This window comes from Thamnophis sirtalis, unplaced genomic scaffold, assembly GCF_051295495.1.
Source record: "Thamnophis sirtalis isolate CommonGarterSnake01/CBP01778 unplaced genomic scaffold, rThaSir2_p1.2 scaffold_6, whole genome shotgun sequence".
Classification (NCBI taxonomy): domain Eukaryota; kingdom Metazoa; phylum Chordata; class Lepidosauria; order Squamata; family Natricidae; genus Thamnophis; species Thamnophis sirtalis.
In genome coordinates this window covers 20,308,979-20,329,547 of record NW_028261386.1, presented here as the reverse complement: position 1 = coordinate 20,329,547, position 20,569 = coordinate 20,308,979, and the positions used below count along the sequence as shown (strand labels likewise).

The 20,569-nt window shown below is 43.3% G+C and overlaps 1 protein-coding gene across 3 annotated transcripts in view; it reads right to left on the bottom strand.

The window, feature by feature from the left end:
* Positions 1 to 2,006: 2,006 nt before the first annotated feature.
* STX1A (syntaxin 1A) overlaps positions 2,007 to 20,569 on the bottom strand; it is a 100,021-nt gene continuing 81,458 nt past the window's right edge. For 2 of the 3 annotated variants that reach the window (XM_014074236.2, XM_087717335.1), the window contains exons 4-8: positions 17,855 to 17,929; positions 15,668 to 15,741; positions 14,593 to 14,701; positions 12,384 to 12,457; positions 10,336 to 11,462 (exon numbers count right to left, since the gene is read on the bottom strand). In XM_014074236.2, the coding sequence (XP_013929711.2) occupies positions 10,989 to 11,462; positions 12,384 to 12,457; positions 14,593 to 14,701; positions 15,668 to 15,741; positions 17,855 to 17,929 (806 nt within the window). In that variant the 3' untranslated portion in view covers positions 10,336 to 10,988. Of the gene's footprint in view, positions 2,493 to 4,744; positions 4,856 to 10,335; positions 11,463 to 12,383; positions 12,458 to 14,592; positions 14,702 to 15,667; positions 15,742 to 17,854; positions 17,930 to 20,569 lie in introns of those variants that run through there. The other variant, XM_087717336.1, reaches the window with a different exon arrangement.

Genomic DNA, 20,569 nt, shown 5'->3' with positions numbered 1-20,569 from the left:
CATAGAAAAGTTAATTAAGGTCACCCCAAAGGGGGGGGGGATAAAGGAAGTGGCTGAACAGGGGAACTGCCATGAGCAAAATTGAAACTTGATTATAACTATCGAACAGAAGGGTTATTTTCAATATTTACTGACTACCATGGAAGAAAAAAAACACCACCCCCTATTGGCAGGGAGGAGCCAATATCTGCAACTGGTCTTTCAAGCGTGTTTTAGGTCTGAAATTGCAAGGTTGCACACATGGGTTTTGAAGCTCATCTGTGCTACGTCACTCCATCTTGACTTGGGTCCTGCAATGAGGATTATGTAAGCTCTCTATCCTTGAGCAGACTCTTAGTGGACTTTCTTGTTCCCCAATAAGCCATTTCTGACTAAGGCAAACTGATGAGAAGCAAATCTCGCTTAGGGGGCGAGGAGAGGAGAGCGGGTTCTTGGTCCAGAATTTTACTGTATTATGGTATGAAAGATACTGCTGGTGTTGTGAAGCAGCTGGAAGAGCTAAGTTAAGACTAGAGAGCAGAGAGGTGGGATGAAGGTTTGGCAAATTCTGGGTAGCTTGGAATAATCATAGGAGGCAGCTTGTGACATATAAAGAGGGAGAAGATGGCCGACCCCACCGGTTTTGTCCTCAGAAGCAAGTCCAGGCAGCTCCTCTAAGAGGAAATGCAGTCTACATTTCTCTCTCAAGAACCACCTGGTGAAATCCTCAATTAGCCCACAGGGAAAAAAATAATAATGTGGAACTTGATTAATAACGAGCCTTTTGCTGTTGGACAATGCAGTGGACAGGTGAAGAGTCAGATACTCAGGTACTGAAAGCGAAATTTTACAGTGGCAGAAGCTGGACTAGTCTAGTTGGTCTTAAGCACAAAGAGGCTAATTCAAGGCCAAGGAGGTTTCGGCCTCTGGCATAGCTCAAGCACCCAACATGTGTATTGCAGGCATGATAACAGTTGTAACTTCTGGAACGAGGCACAAAGTTGATGCAGTTCCAACCTTCATTGAAGGCAGGGTCCTCAGCTGTGTTATTCCAGTGGGCATAAGTGGATTTTCAACACGCCACAGGTGCCCTTGTCCCAGTCACAAAGTACCCATTTACCAGAGGGCAAATGAGTGGGAATTCTATTTACTTTCCAATTCAATTGTTAAAAGGTTTAGTTACCAGCCTGAATAACTTTCACCTGCTTTTTGCATTTTATTTTCTAACAGTATAAGGACCAAAAAGCCAACTTTGAAATAAAACATTTTTAAAAAAAATTGGGACAGAAAGTCTGGTAAGGGCTACGGAACGCCTTGGACACATTAGTGCCACAAACATTTTAATAGGCCCTCCATATAAAGCTGCTTCTCATAATATTTTAAACTCAAGATTTGTTGTGTTGTATGATGGAGGGGCTGCAACTTGTGTGGAACACATTTCCAAAATATGCAATGCTAAATTCCCATTTCATCATCCACCAGCCCTTGGTTAACACATCCAGAAGACCTAATTGGATGTGGTGAAGCTCACCTTTGTCTCCTCCAATTGAGCTGGTTGTTTAGAAGTAATTATTAGAGGTTTTGTCCTAATTTCATGTTTGCAGGTCATCTTTCTGCTTTTTTTTTTTAAAGTAAACAAACCTTGAAGGACATTTTAAAGAAATCCATTACATTTTGCTTACAGGAAGGCAAGGGAAAAGACGCCTGGTGCTGGTTCTTCAGAAATTGAAAAGAGGTGAGGTTTCCGCTGAACAGAAATGGTGCTCAGGGCAGAACTGTGGAAGACACAGATTTAAGCCTAGTGGGCCAATACCCATCTCTTACTCCTGGCTGGGCAGCTGCAGAATTAAAAACAAAATACAGAATACTCTAGATGAACAGGCCTGCAACACTACAAGGAGGTCCTTGGCCATGGCTAGAAAAAGAGGAAGACTGGCCTGGTTGGAGCTAACAGCTATTGCCAAAGAGGCTCCCCTACCTCTTACAAGCAGCCGCGCAGAGGACACAGTTCTGGTGACCAGACCTTGTCCCCGCTGGGGCAGGGACTGGATTAACTGTGCATAGCTGTCGAAGCAAATTCTTATTTTGGGGAGAAGAAAGAGGACTTCACTGGAAGGGGAAGGGGATTCCGTTTGAGGAGATCTGACCCTCAGGAAGCGGTCAAAAGGTGGTGGAACTGCCGAAACCTTGAGCATGTCATGCATACATTGCCTTCCCACCATCCCACCCACCCCCCAGCACCATCCCTCCCCCAACACGTACACTGTACTTAACACATAGTGTTAACACAAATAATCATGCATTAGAGACGAGAGTGCTGGTCCGCCAGGCTATAGGTTTTGGATGGGCCCAAGTGGGTGGTGGGCTAGGTGGCTCCGGTGCTCCTATTCATCTCCTTACTCCCATAAGCGATGTTCTCGGAGGGTTGCAGGCTTTTAGCCAAAAATCCCGCCAATAGTAGAAGCAATGACAATTCCCAGAATGACGCAGCAGATGATAATCATAATCTTCTTCTGCAAGAGAAAGGAAGGAACAGCAATAACACAGAGTTGGGAGGTGCTCTTGAGCTTGCGTAGAAAGTTACAGCAAAGGGAGAAGAGAAGCAAGGGCTGTTTCAGGGAACTGTTCTACCCCCTGATGTGATTTGATTCCAGACAGCTCATCTGCGGCATGCCTTCATCATTGTTCCTTTTCTCTTATGTTTCCCCCCCACCCCAGAATTTAGGTAGGTGGGTATTGTTTTTTATTTGATTTATTTAGCTTAAAGAAATGGAGCCTGAGTCTTTTTCTTTCTCCTCCATCTCTTTTTTCCTTTCCTATCATATATTTTTGATTGTTAAATGTGCAAGCAGTGACTTAATTCTTACTTTAGGCTGAAGAATATGGTAACAACGTTGAAAATGTCTTTAAAATATATTGTAAGAATCCCATTGGCTTTAAGATGATTTAGGCTAAGGGGTCTGAGATAAAAGGCAGTTTGGAAGCTATACTGGTCCAAAATTCAGCCCCCTGCCTGCTGGATGATGAATGATGACACAGCAGAAGAATAGCAATCTTACAGGAGCTGGACTGTAGCAGGTAACCTCTGGGTCCATCCAGTTCAAGATAATGACTATTGTCTGTTTAGAGCACTTAGCAATAGCAATTAGATTTGTACTTTAGTGCTCAAAGTGCTTTACATCCCTCTCTAAGCACTTTACAGATTCAGCCTATTGCCCCCAACAATCTGGGTCCTCATTTTACCAACCTGGAAGGATGGAAGGCTGAGTCAACCTTGAGCTGGTCAGGAATCGAACTCCTGGCTCTGGGCAGAGTTAGCCTACAAATGCTGTATTCTAACCATTGTGCCACCGCAGCTCTCTTCTCATGGTTTATGGTTCAGTTTTTTGTTACCTTTAGGCTTGTCTGAGACAGAAATAATCTATCCATCCCCTACAAGGCTAGTCCCTCCTCAGACAGGTCCATGGAAAGAGGTCAGAGAGCAGGACTCCTTAGTGGCAGTCTCCAAGGTGAGGATGGTCCTTTCCAGCTGTCCTTTCAGAAAGCAGCCATGACTATGCTATTCCAATGGGCCTTTGGGCCGGGTACCGAGTGGAAGCCTCTTACGTTTTATGGCCTAAAACAGGGGTGGGGAACAATGGCCCTTTTATGATTTGTGGACTTCAAATCCCAGAATTCCTGAACCAGCCATGCTGCCTCAGGAATCCTTGGGAGTTGAAGTGCACAAGGCATAAAGGAGCCATCGTACCCCATCTCTGGGCTAAAGGATGGGGTTTTATTTGATTGATTTTAATTGTTCCGACTGTTCTGCTTTTGATCTTATTGTGAGCCACCCAGAGTCCTTGGGACGGGGCAGCATGTACATTATGATAAAGTGAAGAAATAAACTGCCTGTGTTGAAAAATAAGGGCTGGTGCCAAGTTGCAGTGTGTGAAAAGCAACACAAGGAGGACCACTTCCAACAGCAATCCCTTGTGTTGACCGAGAACAAGGCTCCACAAATGGGAAGGGAAGGGTCGACAGTTTTTAAGACCAGTTAAATAAAATAGAAAACACCCAAGAGAGAAATTGGAGGATTAACATATGAGCTTCTGCTAAAGGCTTGTTGATTAGGGAAGAACAGGTGAGTTTCACTATCTATGTGTATGTATTTCAAGGCAAATGAGAGCTGTTCAACAATGTTGGGGGTGTCAAATTCAAGGCCTGGGGGTCAGATCCGGCCTGCAGGATGCTTAGATCTGGCCCACAGGGTTGCCCTGGAAACAGTGAAGGACAGGCCCACGGTGCTTCTGCCGGCGGAAACAGCTTGGGAGGGCTGAATCCAGACCCCCTGAGCTCTGTTTTTGCTGGCAGAGGGTTTCATGAGGCCATCGCAACCGGAAACAGAGGTCACGAGGGTCGTGCGCGGCCCTTCCAATCTCCGTTTCCTCAGTCAACCTCCGCCATCGCAGCCAAAAACGGAGCTCAGAAGCCCATTTTCGCTGGCACAGTGCTCAGGCCACCACAGGCACCCCCGACACGAGTTGTGTCAAGCTGGCCATGCCCATCCTGGCCCCCTGAGGTCACACATAACCCCGATGAGACCCTCAATGAAATCGAGTTTGACACACCTGAACAATATGGAGAAAAGAACGCTTGCTTCTGCCCAAGTCTAAATTTATTCCCCACCATACTTTCCCACACCGGCCATTGCATCTCTGGGACACCACAGGATGGCTTAAGATACCCCCCCCTCCTCCTGCACAGACCACCGACCAGTGCTTACCCTCCGGGCTTTGCTCTGGTACTTTACAGCTTTTTTGGTATCTGACACGGCCCTCTCCACATAGTCCACCGAGTGTTCCACATTATATTCAATGCGGTCGATCATCTCGCCCTGCACAACGGGGGATGCACAGATTTCAAAAAACGTGGCTTGAGGGACGCTGAGGTTCTCCCTATTACCTCTTTCCTCACGTCCACGTGGAGTGGGAACGGCGCTTTCAGCCTCCTTCACCCCGGCAGTTGCTAGTCCTGTCAACAGAAGAAACAAAAGAGAGCAGAATGACAAGGTTGAAACTTGGGGGTTTAGAGCTGGATGTGGGGCAGGGAGGATCCTGAGGCCTCACTGGGATACTTGATGTCACAGGTAGTCCCCGACTTACAACAGTTCATTCAGTGACCGTTCAAAGATACAACGGCTCTGAAAAACGTAGCTCAGGAGAATTTTTCGCAGTTACAACCTTTGCCGGATCCTCCTGATCATGTGATCAAAATTCAGATGCTTGTCAACCGGTTCATACTTGTGACCGTTGTAGCATATAAATCCAATAAACCTAAACCTAGCATCCCTGGGTCAGGTGGTCCCCTTTTGCAACCTTTTGACTAGCAAAGTCAGTGGAGGAGCCAGATTCACTTAACAGCCAGGTTAGTAACTTATCAATTGCAGTGGTTCGCTTAGCAACCTGGGCAAGAAATGTCATAAAATGGGGCAAAACTCACTTAACAATAGAAAATTTAGGCTCAACGGTGGTCGCAAGTCGAGGACTACCTGTACATGTTCCTCAACAGCTTTTATCCTCAAAGGTTATGGCAAAATGAAATAGCATCAGAGCTATTCTTCAATTCAGCCGAAAAACATGCTCCATCAAGTTATTCTACTTGGACCCAGCCTGCCACTGCATCACAAGTGACCATTAAGCTGTTGCTTTCCCTCTTCTGCCTTCAGCTTTTCTGTTATGTATTTTAAAACGGGTTAATCGTTATCTCATTTTAAATTTTTTATTTATTTTATTTTTGACCCACCTTTTGTAGAGGAACTCAAAAGTGCCATATAAAGTACACCCTCATTCTATTTTCTCCTCTTATCAGAAAGTTTGGGCTAAGAAGTGAACAGACCAAAATCCTCTAGCTAACTTCTGTACTTGAGGAGAGATTCAAATCCACAACTCTCTGCTCCTGTTCCAACATCTTCATTGCCATGCCACATGGGCTGGTGCACACAAAGCTCCAGAACCGTGATAGCAAACCTATGGCGCATGCAGCCCTCTCTGTGGGCACGCGAGCTCTCGCCCAGCTCGCTGACCAGCTGATTTTTATGTTTCTGCCGTGCATGCGTGAGACGCACGCACATGCATGGGGAGGTGGGGGGCTGCAAGTGTATTTGGGGGGGTCGCACATGCATGTGTGGGAGGAGGGGGGAAGTGCAGGGGGGAGTGTGGCGCCCACCCCCGTGGCCCATTTTTTGTCCCAGGAGACTTTAGGGAGGCCTATTAGGCCCAAAACGGGGCGCAGGGGTGTCGCGCGCACCGGGGGGGGGGCTGTCTCACACATGAGTGAGATTTTGGCATGCGAGGAGAAAAAGGTTAGCCATCACTGCTTTAGAAGATAGAAATGTTTGGATCAACAGCAGAGGAAAAATCTTTAGCAATAATTCATTTAAAAAAAAAACTATTTTAATATTCATTATTGCTTGGTCCACCTCAGGCTTTATTGTTCTAAATTTTTGTTGTTGTTTTATCGTATGTGGTTCTCACTTTGAAGACGCCTCGATAGCAGAAGCACAGATTTGAATTTGAGACTCTTCCAACTCTTTTATTTATTCAGGATTTATAGTTTCAATGTGAATCCCAGATGCTTTTCCTAAGCTAGGATGGCGAAGGTCTCCCTTTTCCCATGTTTTCATCTGCACATGATTATAGGGTGGAAGTGCCTAGACAAAGATTCTAGAGTCTTACTCTATTGTCTAATAAAAAAACACACACACACACACACACAGAAAGGAAAATACTACTCCATAAAAGGCACTCAGCACCACAAAGGCACAGCTGCTGTGGCAGCACACAGTACCAAGAGGCAGGAAGAAAAGAACCACAAGTGCATGCAGAGAATGTCTCCCCACATTTATCACAAAGCAGCACTCATTGAAACATACAAGACAGGCTTGTAAAAGTAACACTTATAAGTAGTTCTCAACTCATGAGCAGTCATTTAATCACTATATTCAAAGTTAAGACATGCTCCTCAGTAAAGGTGTTTAATGGCCCGTAAAGCAGTTTTTTTGTAAAATGTCCACTACCAGCCCATGGTCTCGCGATTGCAATCTGGGTGCTTGGTAATCTTCCGACTGGCTGTCAAGTGCTCAGCAATCGTTTGATCACCACTTGCAATCTTCTCTGCCAGCTTCCCCAGAAAGTCAAAGGGAAAGCTGGCAGGGAAGGTAGCGAGCTGCTGCCAAATGTCAAGATGACTCCCTCTCATCTCTGGGCGCTGGCTGAATGAGCTGCCTTCCAAGGGGAGCTGAACTTCTTTGGCGGGATGCCGAATGGCGCTCAGATTCTGGTGATTTGAGCTCCATTTCTACATCCTATGGAAGGAGTTTCCTTCTGCACATGGGGGACAGATGAGATCCTTCCACAGGGAGCCGAAGTGAAGATCAGATCCTGATGATTTGAGCTCCATTTCTGCACCCTGACGAAAGGCAATCCTTTCCCGCGCATGGAGCACAGGTGACATCCTGTGGCAGGCAGCTCTTTCAGCCAGATCACAGAAAGGAGAGGGAGCTGAAATCCAAGCAGAGATGGAGAGACAGTGCAATAAAGTAAGCAGCACCTCAGGAATATGGGGTAGGCCCTGGAAGGCTCAGGGCACAAGCTATGTGGATTGTGTCTCCCCCAAAAGCTGAAAATCCTGCTTGGATTTTGGCAAGGAGAATTTTCAGCTCCTGAGCACAGCCTCTCCTCCCTCCACAGGATTTCCACTGCCAGGCATCTTCTACTCCTTATCTGGGACTCCATCTGCTTCATGACTTCCAGAATTCTTTAATGATTATATCTGGGCGTGTTAAGTCATTGAGTAAATCAGTCACGTGAGTAAGTTATGTGATGTCTCGCCTAATGACCACTTGGCTCAATGATTGAGATTCCATGTTCAATTGTGGCCATAAGTCAAGGGACTGTATCTAGGACTTTTGTGTTGTTCAGAAAAGTACATTTGAGCCCCTGCATTCTATTTTTCCAGGATTTTGGCCTGGCTGACTTGAGATCCTTTTTCAATCTGCCTTGATAACCTCTGAGGTTGAGTAAGATACTAGAATTGAAGCCTCCCCCACATCCACTCCTGATGTGTGGACCAATTCTCAACATTTTCAGCCGTGGCCATGCGGGTGACTATTCTGGGAGATGATGATTACTCAACTTGGTGAGGCCTTGATCACTTTAATGAGCCTAGCAATTTTTGTTTAACTATCAAGAGAAATCCAAACAAGACTGAGTACCAGAGGGAGACCATCATGCAAGGAAAGATTGGGTCTTTGAACCTGGTGTTGTCCAGCTGAAAACAATGGCCTTGGATCCAGCCCACCTCTTTCAGATTCTTGAGATCAAGTCTTGCAATTTTTTACATGAAGCACATATGCTGTAACCCCAACCTATTCTTCCTTCCTGCAGCATCTGCTCTAGACAAACTAGCCACTTGGCCATCACCCTTCCCCTTCCCCAACAATACTGCAGGGGCATGCAGAATCATAAAGCAGCCATGCAGCATAGACATGCAATGGTCCCAACTCTGGGAAAATAGGCATTACCTGCCAATACCTGAACAGCTTTATCCGAGTATGCATGGTAGCGTGGGAGATAGAAAGAGGGGGGTCAGGAGTGGTAAGAAGAAAGGCAGTGCCAAACAATCAGGAATCAAGTGTATTTTACCCCTTAAAAGGGCAAGGATGGTACCTCCGCTTTCCTCTCTGCCTATTTCTGTAAACGTAGCCCACCGCCCCATGCTCGAAGTTCCCCTCTCTGCTTCATTTTCTATGGATTGCACAGATAGGCATATGAAAATCAACCATGTCACATCATTTCTATTACTGAGGTTTCCCAGGAGGTCATGTTTAAAACAAAAACACAGACAGACATTTGCAATGCAATCCAACCTTTGAGAAAGCATTTCCTGCGACAACACCCCAATTATGGACCTCTGTCCTCAATAAGTATAGGTCAGATAAAAGCACATCAATCCACCCAGGCATTTGCAGAACAACAACTCTGCCAGGAACAGGCTATCTTGCCTTTTTTTTAAATGAACTTCATTTAGCCCTGTTTTAATGTAATTTTTAAAATAATTGCTACTTTGTTACCTAAAATTGGCTTTAGGTTCTTCTCTAAACCTTCAGGAGGAGGAATGGTTCAGAAAAATGAAATAACAATACTGTCAGTTTAACAGAACAACAGTTTCTCATGGGTAGGATAAGTGGAAAAGCAAAGTTGTCAAAGCATCACAATAATAAGAGTCAAATTTATCATAAATGACACTGCCCTATCTTTTTGCAAGGTGATTACCACTTTCACTTTATCTAATTAAAATAGCTAAATTTAATTAGACCTTAAAGAAAATCAACAGCAACTAAGAAAAGGTAAGAGGCCAAGTGAAACTAATCAAGGAGAGAAGCAACTTAGAACTGAGGAAAAAGTTCCGGACAGTTAGAACAATTAATCAGTTAGAACAACTTGCCTCCACAAGTTGTGAATGTCCCAACACTGGAAGTCTTTAAGAAGATGTTGGATAGCCATTTGTCTGAAACGATATAGGGTTTCCTGCCTACACAGGGGGTTGGACTAGAAGACCTCCAAGGTCCCTTCCAACTCTGCTATTGTATTGTATTGTATTGTATTGTATTGTATTGTATTGTATTGTATTGTATTGTATTGTATTGTATTGTATTGTATTGAAAAGTCTTTGGATAGGCAGTCCTTGTGTTGTAAGATGAGTAACTACGTTTCAGCCCTTTAACTGGAGAAAGGTCTGAAAGATAGATACTTATTTTATAGCACAGGAACTGCCTGTAGAACAAAGATTTTTCACGTGGCCTCCTACCTTTTCTTAGCTGCTGTTGATTTTAAGTTCTAATTAAATTTAGCTATTTTAATTAGCATTTTTTAATTCAGAAAGCATTTTTTTCAACCTCTGAGTTTATGAAGAAAATTTTACAATTCTCCGCAAATACCATTACTGTACTTTTTGGGACCCCCTCCCTAGGACTTTATACATTTCAAAAGACTGTTTGCAACTGGTTTTTTTTTTTGTTGTTGTTTGTTTCATTGTCTTCCATTCTCTGAGCCTCTGGCCCAATTTGGTATTGTCTCTATTCCTGGATTAGCTTCTTCTTAATGAGATTTTTTGAGATATTACACAACAGAAGAGCTGGGGTGAATTATCTGGGCTAGGAGACACTATCAGATATTCCTTCCTGCTATTATGCACACAAATTCAACCAAACTTGGTACACAGATGACTTACTCTCTGGAAACAAATACTGTGGGGGTAAGACGCCCCTAATACTCCTCGAGGCAGGGGGGGGGGCGTTCTGTGTGTGCCCTTGTGTGTTTGTGTGTGTGTTCCAGCATAACTCTGGAATGTCTGGGCCTCTGAAATGAAAAGGACTGAATTATATCCATAGTGTCAAGTCACAATACTTTTGACAGTGATAATGTATATTTTGGATTCAAATTCTGTTATGATACAGCCTGTTGTGCCTTAAAATGGATTCTACTGTACAGCGCAGTGGAGTTACCATGGTAACAGCTTCACAGTACTCCACAAGGGGGCTCCCTGTGGTAAGGGGGGAAAATCCAGCATTAGAAATTATGTTTGGTCTGGACATTTTCCTCCTATAAATAAATACCTGGGCAATGCTGGGTTATCAGCACTAGTATACAATGATATACAAAGCATGATCACATTGTGTAGGGCTTTGCACAATAATGGAAGAAAAATTGCAGGATCAAATTCCTACACTTTGCTTCTTCCTTATTCTCTCTTGGTCAGGATTCTCTCTTGTCCCTTTTACGGATAATCTTTAAGCTCAAACTGCAGTAAATGTTGAACAAATCAGATGTGGTGTGGACTTGATCTCACTGGACCATCATAATTGGAACAACATGCTTAACCAAGTCTGATAAGAGCTAAATAATTGCATTTTGCATAACATTGAAAAGATGTTTAGCTCTAACTTTGATTTTTTGGGGGGCATTTAGTTATGTTAGTCTATGTTTTAATACACCGCATGAAAACAAAAATGAGTTAACACAGTAAACAAAGTGAGTCATGAAATGAAACCTTAAGATGTTCAAAACAAGGTGGTATAGGGAAGTTTGGATCAACAGAAATCTTATTTGTGTAATCCAGGCCATAGAACTAATGAAGTCATTTATCCCAACCCTCTTTTTAATGTAGGAACTATAGTGCAAAGGTACCATTGCAGTATCTCTACCAGAGGATAGTGCAGACCGGAGACTAATCAACACAGGACTAAATGTTGCCCCCTGGTATGCCATAAGTAAAGAAGTCCATCCTTCCGCAGCAGCTCTCACCTGGCTTTCCACCAACATGGCCATGTCCATGAACATATCATGAAGCTCACGGATGCTATTTTCTAGCTTGATGATCTCACTGTGCCGTGTCTCAATCTCATTCAGTGCCTGCTTTGTAATGTTGGAGTCCATGATGATCTAGCAAAAAGAAAAAAGAAAAAGGCAGCATTGGAAAATTAATGGCATATGGTCCAGGTAGACTTTCCATCCTGGGTAGATATTTCTGGAGACCACATTCTCCTAATTTTCTGTGGCTGGCTAGAACAAGTTTATAAATGGGTGAAAACTGAGTTCTTAAAAAAATTACAGCTTTCTTTGGAAAAAAACTTTCTTTGAAAAAAAACCCCTTTCTTTGGAAAAAACCGTGCATGCTCACATTTGCGAACCGGTAGGGAAGGTAAGTGAATACTACCCCTGTTGGGGACCACTGCTATAAAGCATTATGGAGTGGTGTATCAGTCTAAGTGCTATTGCTATTGTAAGGACTCAAACATGGCACTGCTAAACTCTACTCTCAGAATGAGTCTATGGAGAGTCTCAGTCATCCAGGTCATGGTTGTCCCATGGTTGTGCCTTTTCAAATAGCAACTGAATTTTGTTTTTAGGTGATGGAGTTGATGCTGCTCACAAACAGTCCAAGTGGAGTTCCCTCTTTGTGGATTTTGGGGAGTCCACCTATGCATAGAGTAGTTTTCCTAAGGTAAAGGCAGTAGTATTGTGGTTTGTCAATAGCATTGTCCTGCAGTAGCTGTTGCAGGAAATCAATGACCTTTTTCTTATAACTGCTAGTAGGATCTCTCTTCAGAGTCTCACATGTAGCAGGGCCCTTCAGAAGAGCGTCTATGTTAGCGTTTAGTCATCTGTGTTCAGGATAACTGTGAATCTCTTCCTTTATTAGCCAGCAAGATTGGGTCTCTTCCTAGGGATGTCACTGCTCTTCTTTCTTGAACCGTGAGGTTGTCCAGCTGCCTTTTGAAATGGCACCTTTGGGTCTACTCCCAGCAGTGTGGACAAAGAAAAGACTGGCCAAATCCCAAGGTCAAGGGAGAGTCTGCTTACCCCAGAGGAGAAAATAGCTGGATTCCCACTCTCCAGCATGTCCTCCAGTTCTTCACTGGTGGTGGTCCTGCCAGCTGCAAATGATATTAAGAAGTTACGGGTTGAACAATAGAATCTATCTTTCCTTCCTAGCCTCCAATAGTCCAAAACTTTGTCCGTATTTCTTCCTCGGATCCTTTCAGATGATTCTCATAACCTGCCTCTATTACCCTTTCCGACCTCTCCAACATCTCAGCAGAGAACTCAGAACTAAGCCCAACAGCCCACATCAACATATCGATATGAACCTTAGCCCGGTTAACACAGCTTGCTCAGACAGACATACTATAAAATTGATCAAAACTGGTTGGCAAGATTTAGGCAGTACGTATCCCTTAATAGGAAGTGATAGTGCATATAGAATCAAAATTTCAAATTTCATTTTTTTGAAAGAAAAGCAGGGCCGTAATGTGACATAGTGATGCAAATTTCCTTGTTCCCCATCATTCCTTGGCATAATGAAAGAATAGTCATTACACAATCCTCCCTTCCTACTCATTATATCTGCAAGCAGCTTCCCCCCCCCCCTAATTCCTAATCTCTTCCACTCAAGACTTCTATTTTTTTCCCAATACACGTTGCTGCCCCTTCTGCTTTTTGATAGTTATCTACTCTCTCCTCCTTTTATGTTGAAAAAGCCACCTGGACAGAGCAGACCTTAAGGCACCACATGTTCTTCTGCAGCTCGGTACATTTTGTCAGAGACAGCCTCCAAACAGAAGAGGCAGGGGGCCACTTCATAGCCTCTTTTCCAGCTCTCATCTCTTACACTAGGCTTGTTGTGATAAATAGGAAAGGAAAGGAACTTTGCTTGCTCCAGTCTGCAATTGTACTCCATGGATGCATAGTGGAAACTGAGAAAGGGCAAAGAGTACTTGTGATTTGTATGGTCTACATCAGGCTTCCAATTTAGCATGTGGGTTGAGGAATTCTAGGAAATGAAACCCATACATCTTAAAATGGCAAAGTTGGAAAAACACTTATCTAAATTGGTATTTCTCAATCACACCCAGCATTTTATTTATTAGGTCATATGTTGCCCAATTTTTCCAGATTCCTGGAAAAAAATGTATTAGGAAATTAAAATGCTCACAGTAATAACTCTAAACAACAGTAATTCCACAAAAACATAATAGCAAAAAAAATGTCAATCAATTATCACAAAGGTTGATGACATTTATCTCCAAAGCAGTCCTATGTAGAGGAATGGTGATGTACATTGAAACCAGACCTGGGTCTTTTCACTACTGGTAATGTCAGGACTGGCACCAGTTTATCTGAGCAAGGGCCTCTTAACCATGTCCTGCAAGTAGCAGTAGCTGGGACTCCAATAGGACCCTAAAGTCATAGACCAGTTCTCTTAGGAACAGTATCATTCACTGGAGAGACAACTTATATACCACTTCACAGTGCTTTTACAGCCCTCTTTAAGTGGTTTACAGCATCAGGGTATTGCCCACAACTATCTGGGTCCTCATTTTACCGACCTCAGAAGGATGGAAGGCTGAGTCAACCTTCAGCCTCGTGAGATTCAATCTGCCAAACTGCTGGCAGCCGGCAGTCAGCAGAAGTAGCCTGCAGTACCACATTCTAACCACTGTGCCACTTTTATCCCACTAGGAATCCGGGACAAGATTTCAATAATATCTCCCTTCATGCCAATGGTTACAGTAGAAATCTGAATAAGTTCAAAATCCACTATATTGTCCTGTCTGAGTATGAACTGCATCACAGCTAAATTAATCTGTTCTGATTCTCTGGCTATGGGAATGTGCCTTTAATTATTGTTTAGGATCTTTCTTTTATAACAAAATAGGCTTTTTACTATAAAAAAATGCTAATAAGAAATTAGGAATGTGAACTTTGCCTTAAAGAACACAAATGGGTTTCATTAATTTGCTTTTACAGAACTTTTGGTGGAAAATGGGAGAATATAAATTGAATAGATGCTCTTTCTCAAACTTGAACAGGAAGCTTTTAACTATATGTACAGTAGTTCTGATTGCTTCAACAACAACCTGACCACAAGAAAAATACTGATATCACAATTAAAATGAATTGTGAAAATAGGCAAACAAGAAAAACAGAGGACTGCACCATTTTCTGTAAGAAATGGATGAACAAACACATGATAATCTCAGTGAAAAGGGCTAATAAGGAAGGCACTCACTGATTTCCAGCTGTCTTTGGATTCTCCCTTTACAGCGCTCCCGGTAATCAGTCTGGGTTGTATTATATTCTGACATCACCTCCACAAACTTCCGTGATAAAGTGGAATGCTGGGGGCGGGAGTGGGAAAGCAAAATTACAACAGAATATTTCTGAAAAATATGTGTGCTGCTGGCTTATACATCCACAAGCTTCTGTAAAAATCCTATTTTCTTCCATTTATAAATTTATAAAGAAAATGCTCTTTGATACTATGTTGAACCCATGGAATTTATGGACAAAGAGATCATGGCCAATGGCTTGAAAAGAGGATGCAACAAACCTGTAAGAAATGAGATGTTTACCAATCAGTGCTAACTGAGAATGCTGGGTGGACCTCTCATGTATACCTTATATCAAATAAATGTATATTATCAAATAAACAGCTTTGCTGCCTGTTTATGGGCTTCTTGAAGCCACATGGCTAGACAATAAAATTAAATACTAATCTACATGAAGACCCACTTGGTCTATTTTATAGATTCTTGGAATATATGGAAGAAAGAGAGAAAAAGCTGAATCCCCCAAAACATTCAATAGCCCATATTTCACTGTCTCATCAATGCTGTATTTGGGGTATTCATAGGATTATGGAACAGGCAATGGTGTCCCTGTAATTTCCTTATTTACCTTCCACAGAGTATCATCCACTTGCTTGGTTTCAGAAAGGTCAAATGATGATGTAAATCAGGCTTGGACAATCTCTGAAGGATTGGATGTGACTTTGTTCTTTGCAAAGATAAGTTCCTTTAGCCCATTTAGAAGAGGATAGGAATGTAAAGCACACTGTCTTTCCCAGCAGGCCTTAAGTTTTGGGCATCAGTACAGACTATGTGTCATGGGAGACATCATACAATGGCATACAGCCCCCCCCCCAATAAATGCCAACCACTGCTGTAGATATTGAGAAGGAGGTGGAGCCATTTTCAAAAGCTATAGGATTTTTAAAAGTATTCTACCATTTGACCACCCTGGTTATTCTGTGCATGAAAACCTCTGAACTGATAGGCAACATGGCTTTTTAGAAATGGACCCACTTGCGTTTTCCTTATTCTCAAGTCCGCTGATGATCTGTTCAGCCCTTCCTCTTGTTCAATACTCTGTTCAATACCTAAGAAAAAGCAGAAAAGTAGAACCTATTTTGAGAGAGGGAAGAAAAAGCACATTACAGGGTAAACAGATGGTCTCAGTCTCTGTCTCTCCTTCTCTGCCTGCTGAACATCCATTTCAGACTGGACTAAAAATAACTCCCCAGAAGAGAAGGAACCAACCAACTATAAATGACCCATTTTTTTAAAACTTGCACCTGGCAAGTTATCACCTGTAGGCTTCATTGGAGTGATTGCAGTGATTTGTTCGTATTTTTTTTAAAAAAGCAACAGGGTGGCTCAGTGGCTAAGACACTGAGCTTGTCGATCAGAAAGGTCAGCAATTTGGCGGTTCGAATTCCTAGCACCACCTAATGGAGTGAGCTCCCGTCCCAGCTTCTGCCAACCTAGCAGTTTGAAAGCATGTAAAAATGCAAGTAGAAAAATAGGAACCACCTTTGGTGGGAAGGTAACAGCGTTCCGTGCACGTTTGGTGTTGTGTCATGCCGGCCACATGACCACAAAGACATCTTCGGACAGCGCTGGCTCTTTGGCTTTGAAACAGAGATGAGCACCACCCCTTAGAGTCAGGAACGACTAGCACATATGAGCGAGGGGAACCTTTACCTTATTTTTTAAAAAAATCAAAATCTGGGGCAGCAAAGGTGAACCCTAATATTCACATACATAACTGGTTTTTTTTAAGAAAATATATCTTCTAATAGCTCGGTGGGAAGCAGAGGTGGGATTCACTTACTTTCCCTACCGGTTATCAAATGTAAGCGCACACGCCTTGTCCGCACACATGCACACTGCCTTTTGCCCAAGCAATGCTTGCGCATTATGTCAGGGTGGGTGGGTGGAGCTTGCGCATTATGTCAGGGTGGGTGGGTGGAGTTCGCCCGAACTGGAGAGAACAGGCTGAATACCATCTCTGCAGGGAAGGGAGTTTCCTTGCAATCAGCTTGATTCAAAGATTTCCCCCAAGCACAATGGAAAGTGCTTTAAAAATTTTCATGAAAAGATTAGAAGCTCCAGAGTGAAAAAAGTGAGAATTTTTTTCCCATGTGGGACCCTTTAGCATCCTTTATCATTACTCGTGGATCACTTGCACAAACACACAAAAAATGCATGTGGCGGTGATACAAGCAGAGAATGTAAGCTTAGAGCTTTCAATTCTGTAACAACTTTGTCAAGCTCTCAGATAGATTGGCTGTGCAAAGAACAAAGAATTCACAATCATTTAGTGAACTCCTACAGTGAAGATAGTTGAACTTGAGACTTCATGAACTGTTGATCAATTACTACTTGTTTTGGGAAGTGAGCCTGTGATGTCCATTGAGGAGGCAAGTCAATCTATTTAAGAGAGACATGTTCCCTTCTTACATTGATGGATGATATGTACCTTCTTCAATTGTGGGTCCTCTACCAGAGGCCTGGAAGTTCGAAGATTCTGCACAGTATCTTAGCTGCTCCCAGCACTGCATTCTTCTGGAGAGACAGCGTTGATGTCGTCCCTAGGATCTGTTGGGGCCACCCTCCCAGCTTAGGAGTGGCAATCCCTAATCTGTTCCTGAGTCCCTATCGCAGTGGTGGCGAACCTATGGCACGTGTGCCAGAGGTGTCACGCAGAACCCTCTCTGTGGGCACGCGTAGCATCGCCCCAGCTCTGTTTCGGGTCTCTGCCATGCATGTCCATGCGTCTCCCCCACCAGCCAGCTGATTTTCAGGTCTTTGCTGTGCATGATCAGCAGGTGCATGTGCCTGCGCCCATGCCTTCCAGTTTGAGTGCATGCACACTTTGGGCACTCAAGTGCCTAAAAGGTTCTCCATCACTGCCCTATTACCACTGCGTTCCTATCGCCACTGTTGCCATCATTTCAGCCTTTCCTTTCCATGTTTTCTTAGTTTCTCCCCTTGGACCCTGGCATTTCTTCGCATTAAGGAAGTAACTTTCAGGGGGAATGTCTCCGTGAGCAGATCCAAGCACAGCCGGCCGGTGCCTCTTCAAGCGTGTGCCATGTCATTATCCATTATATCAAATCAGGGAGAGACTTGGAAGCCCCAAAACGATCCCAACTTCAGTCATGCCAGGAGTGGCCGTCTCTCTCCTTACACCTACAGCAGATACTCAACTCTTTAGCTTGGAGCGCACTTTGTTGGCCGTTTTCTTGATATCAGACATCAGATCCTCCAGCTCCTCCTTGGTTTCTAGAAGGGAAAAACTGAAATTGGTGACATGGACAGAAACACACATACACACACATCCATACGCATATATTTTGGCTTTTTCTATTTCGCTGGGCTTTAGAATGAACCTATTTGTAACTGGTTAATGCTCTCTGGAACGAGCTCCCTGTTGAGATCCGGACCCTTACTACCCTCCCGGCCTTCCGCAAAGCCACCAAGTCCTGGCTGTTCCAGCAGGCTGGGGGGGGGGGGGGGCGGCTGAGAAGCATCTACCTCCATGGAAATTGTGAATGTTGGTTTTGTTTTTTAATATGTTGTCTTTGTCTCGTTTCCCCCCTTTCCCTCGTCTTTTGTGAGCCGCCAAGAGTCCTCCGGGAGTGGGCGGCATACAAAATAAATAAATAAATAAATAAATAAATAAATAAATAAATAAATAAATAAATAAATAAATAAATAATAAATAATAAATAATAAATAATAAATAAATAAATAATAAATGTCACCAAGCCGTTCCATCCTTATGGCCCAAAACATGGTTCAAGAGCGATGGAATAGAGAAGAAAGGCATTGCAGACATTTCCATGGGTACCCCTCCCCTCACTCTGGATGCCCCCACAAGTCTTTCAGGAACTGGTGAAGAGAGTTATCTTCTGTAGAGCAATCAGACAAGATGTCATTTAGCAACCGACTCTGTTATAATGGTCTATTATTTATATGGCTGTTTTAAGCTCTGTACGTTGTAAGATTCCTTCGTATAAGTAAGCATCATATACATTTGAGTCATCTGTCAATAAAAAGAATTGTCCCTGGCACAAATGAAACAAAAATGAAACAAAATGTTAAAAAGTTATGATATTTATGTAGTTACTTACCAAGTTATATGGTCATATATAAGTAACCAAAGTAACCAAAATATATTTACAATCCACAAGGCTTGTAAGACTTTTGAGTACCCCTAATGCTTAGAAAATGAAAGCTGAAAAATTGGACACGCCCTACGACAGTAACACAGACACTTGTGTTAAATAATTTTATTATTCTAATATTACCGAAGTTTGTTCCATTTACACTGCAACATAAGCAAGGAAAATACCAAAGAGCTTGCAATCAAAATTTAAATACTGACAGTCTAATGAACACATTTGCCTTGCCGTTGTCTGTTGCAGTTTATGAAGAGCTCTGGAAAAAAACTTGCGTCAGAGTTCCAAGTAACACCCCCTAACGAAAGAAGACTCCGAGGCCTGAGTTTCCTCAAAGTTCCATTTTATTAGAGATGTCATATTGGCACATCTGAGAAAACCCAAATCTGAAAACTTCCAGGTTTTCCCCACCCAAAAGAAAGTTCAAGTCCCTGCCCAGTACCCACATGTCTGTTTATCACATGGTCCAATCAGGCACCGTCCCAACTGGTGATGCCTCCCAGTCACACCACTCTACCTGTAGGGCAAGACGTCCTTGACTCTCTGAGAAAGGAATGATATTTTGACTACATCTCACACACTCCATATAATCCGCCCTCCCAATTTCCCACAGCATTACATGTGGCTGGCCTGAGGGCCCAATGTAAAAGATGGCTTCCAGGACCGACATCCTGCAGAAGCTGAGTTTCTTATTTCCTCTCCATGTGAAATCTTTTTTGGCTATTATAGACAAAGAGAGGACAAAATGAATTGCATCCGTTTTCTCTTTGAGACACCTCTCCAAAATCGATCCTGGTTTTCCTTTCTAAAGGAGATATTAACTTACAAAATGGGTGGCTTAAAACTAAGCAAGATTTAGTGTCCTTACTTCCCCCTTGTAAGTTACCTAAATTCTTCAATTCCCAAAATGTTCCCAACCAACCCCCCTTCAAATGTCACCACGACCTAAAATCCACAGCTCCTGGAGATTCATTCACATTCTTTATTTTTAAAAAAGAAGTGTTGTCTAGCCCCATCAATGTAACATACCTGTCATCCAGTGTCCGTGGCCATCACATCCTGCAGTATAAATTCTGTAAATTATGCATTTTTATCCATAACATCTCCAACTATGAGGCGGGGGAGGGGGAATCACTTTTTCTACATGAGACTCATCACAGAGATCTTTATAGGTTTATATAAACCTCCACTATCTGTCATTCATCTTTTCTCTTTTAAGGTGGCTCACCTAACATTAGATTAAATCAAACCATCCGTGTGACAGTTTATGAATCAGCATGCCGTGAGGATCAATCCATTGCTCTACATGGGGCAGCCCTTAAAGAGCATTCGGAGACTTCAGCTTGTCTAGAATGCAGCCGCGCAAGCGATCGTGGGTGCACCTCGGTTCACCCATGTAACACCTATCCTCCGCGAGCTGCACTGGCTGCCTATTGGTCTTCGGATACGCTTCAAGGCGCTAGTCGTCACTTATAAAGCCCTTCATGGTATTGGACCTGGGTACTTGAGAGACCGCCTGCTGCCAATTACCTCCAATAGACCGATTAGATCCCACAGATTAGGCCTCCTCCGAATTCCATCCGCCAGCCAATGCCGGCTGGCGACTACCCGGAGGAGAGCCTTCTCTGTGGCTGCTCCGACCCTCTGGAACGAGCTCCCTGTGGAGATTCGAACCCTCACCACCCTCCAGGCCTTCCGCAAAGCCCTTAAAACCTGGCTGTTCCGACAGGCCTGGGGCTAA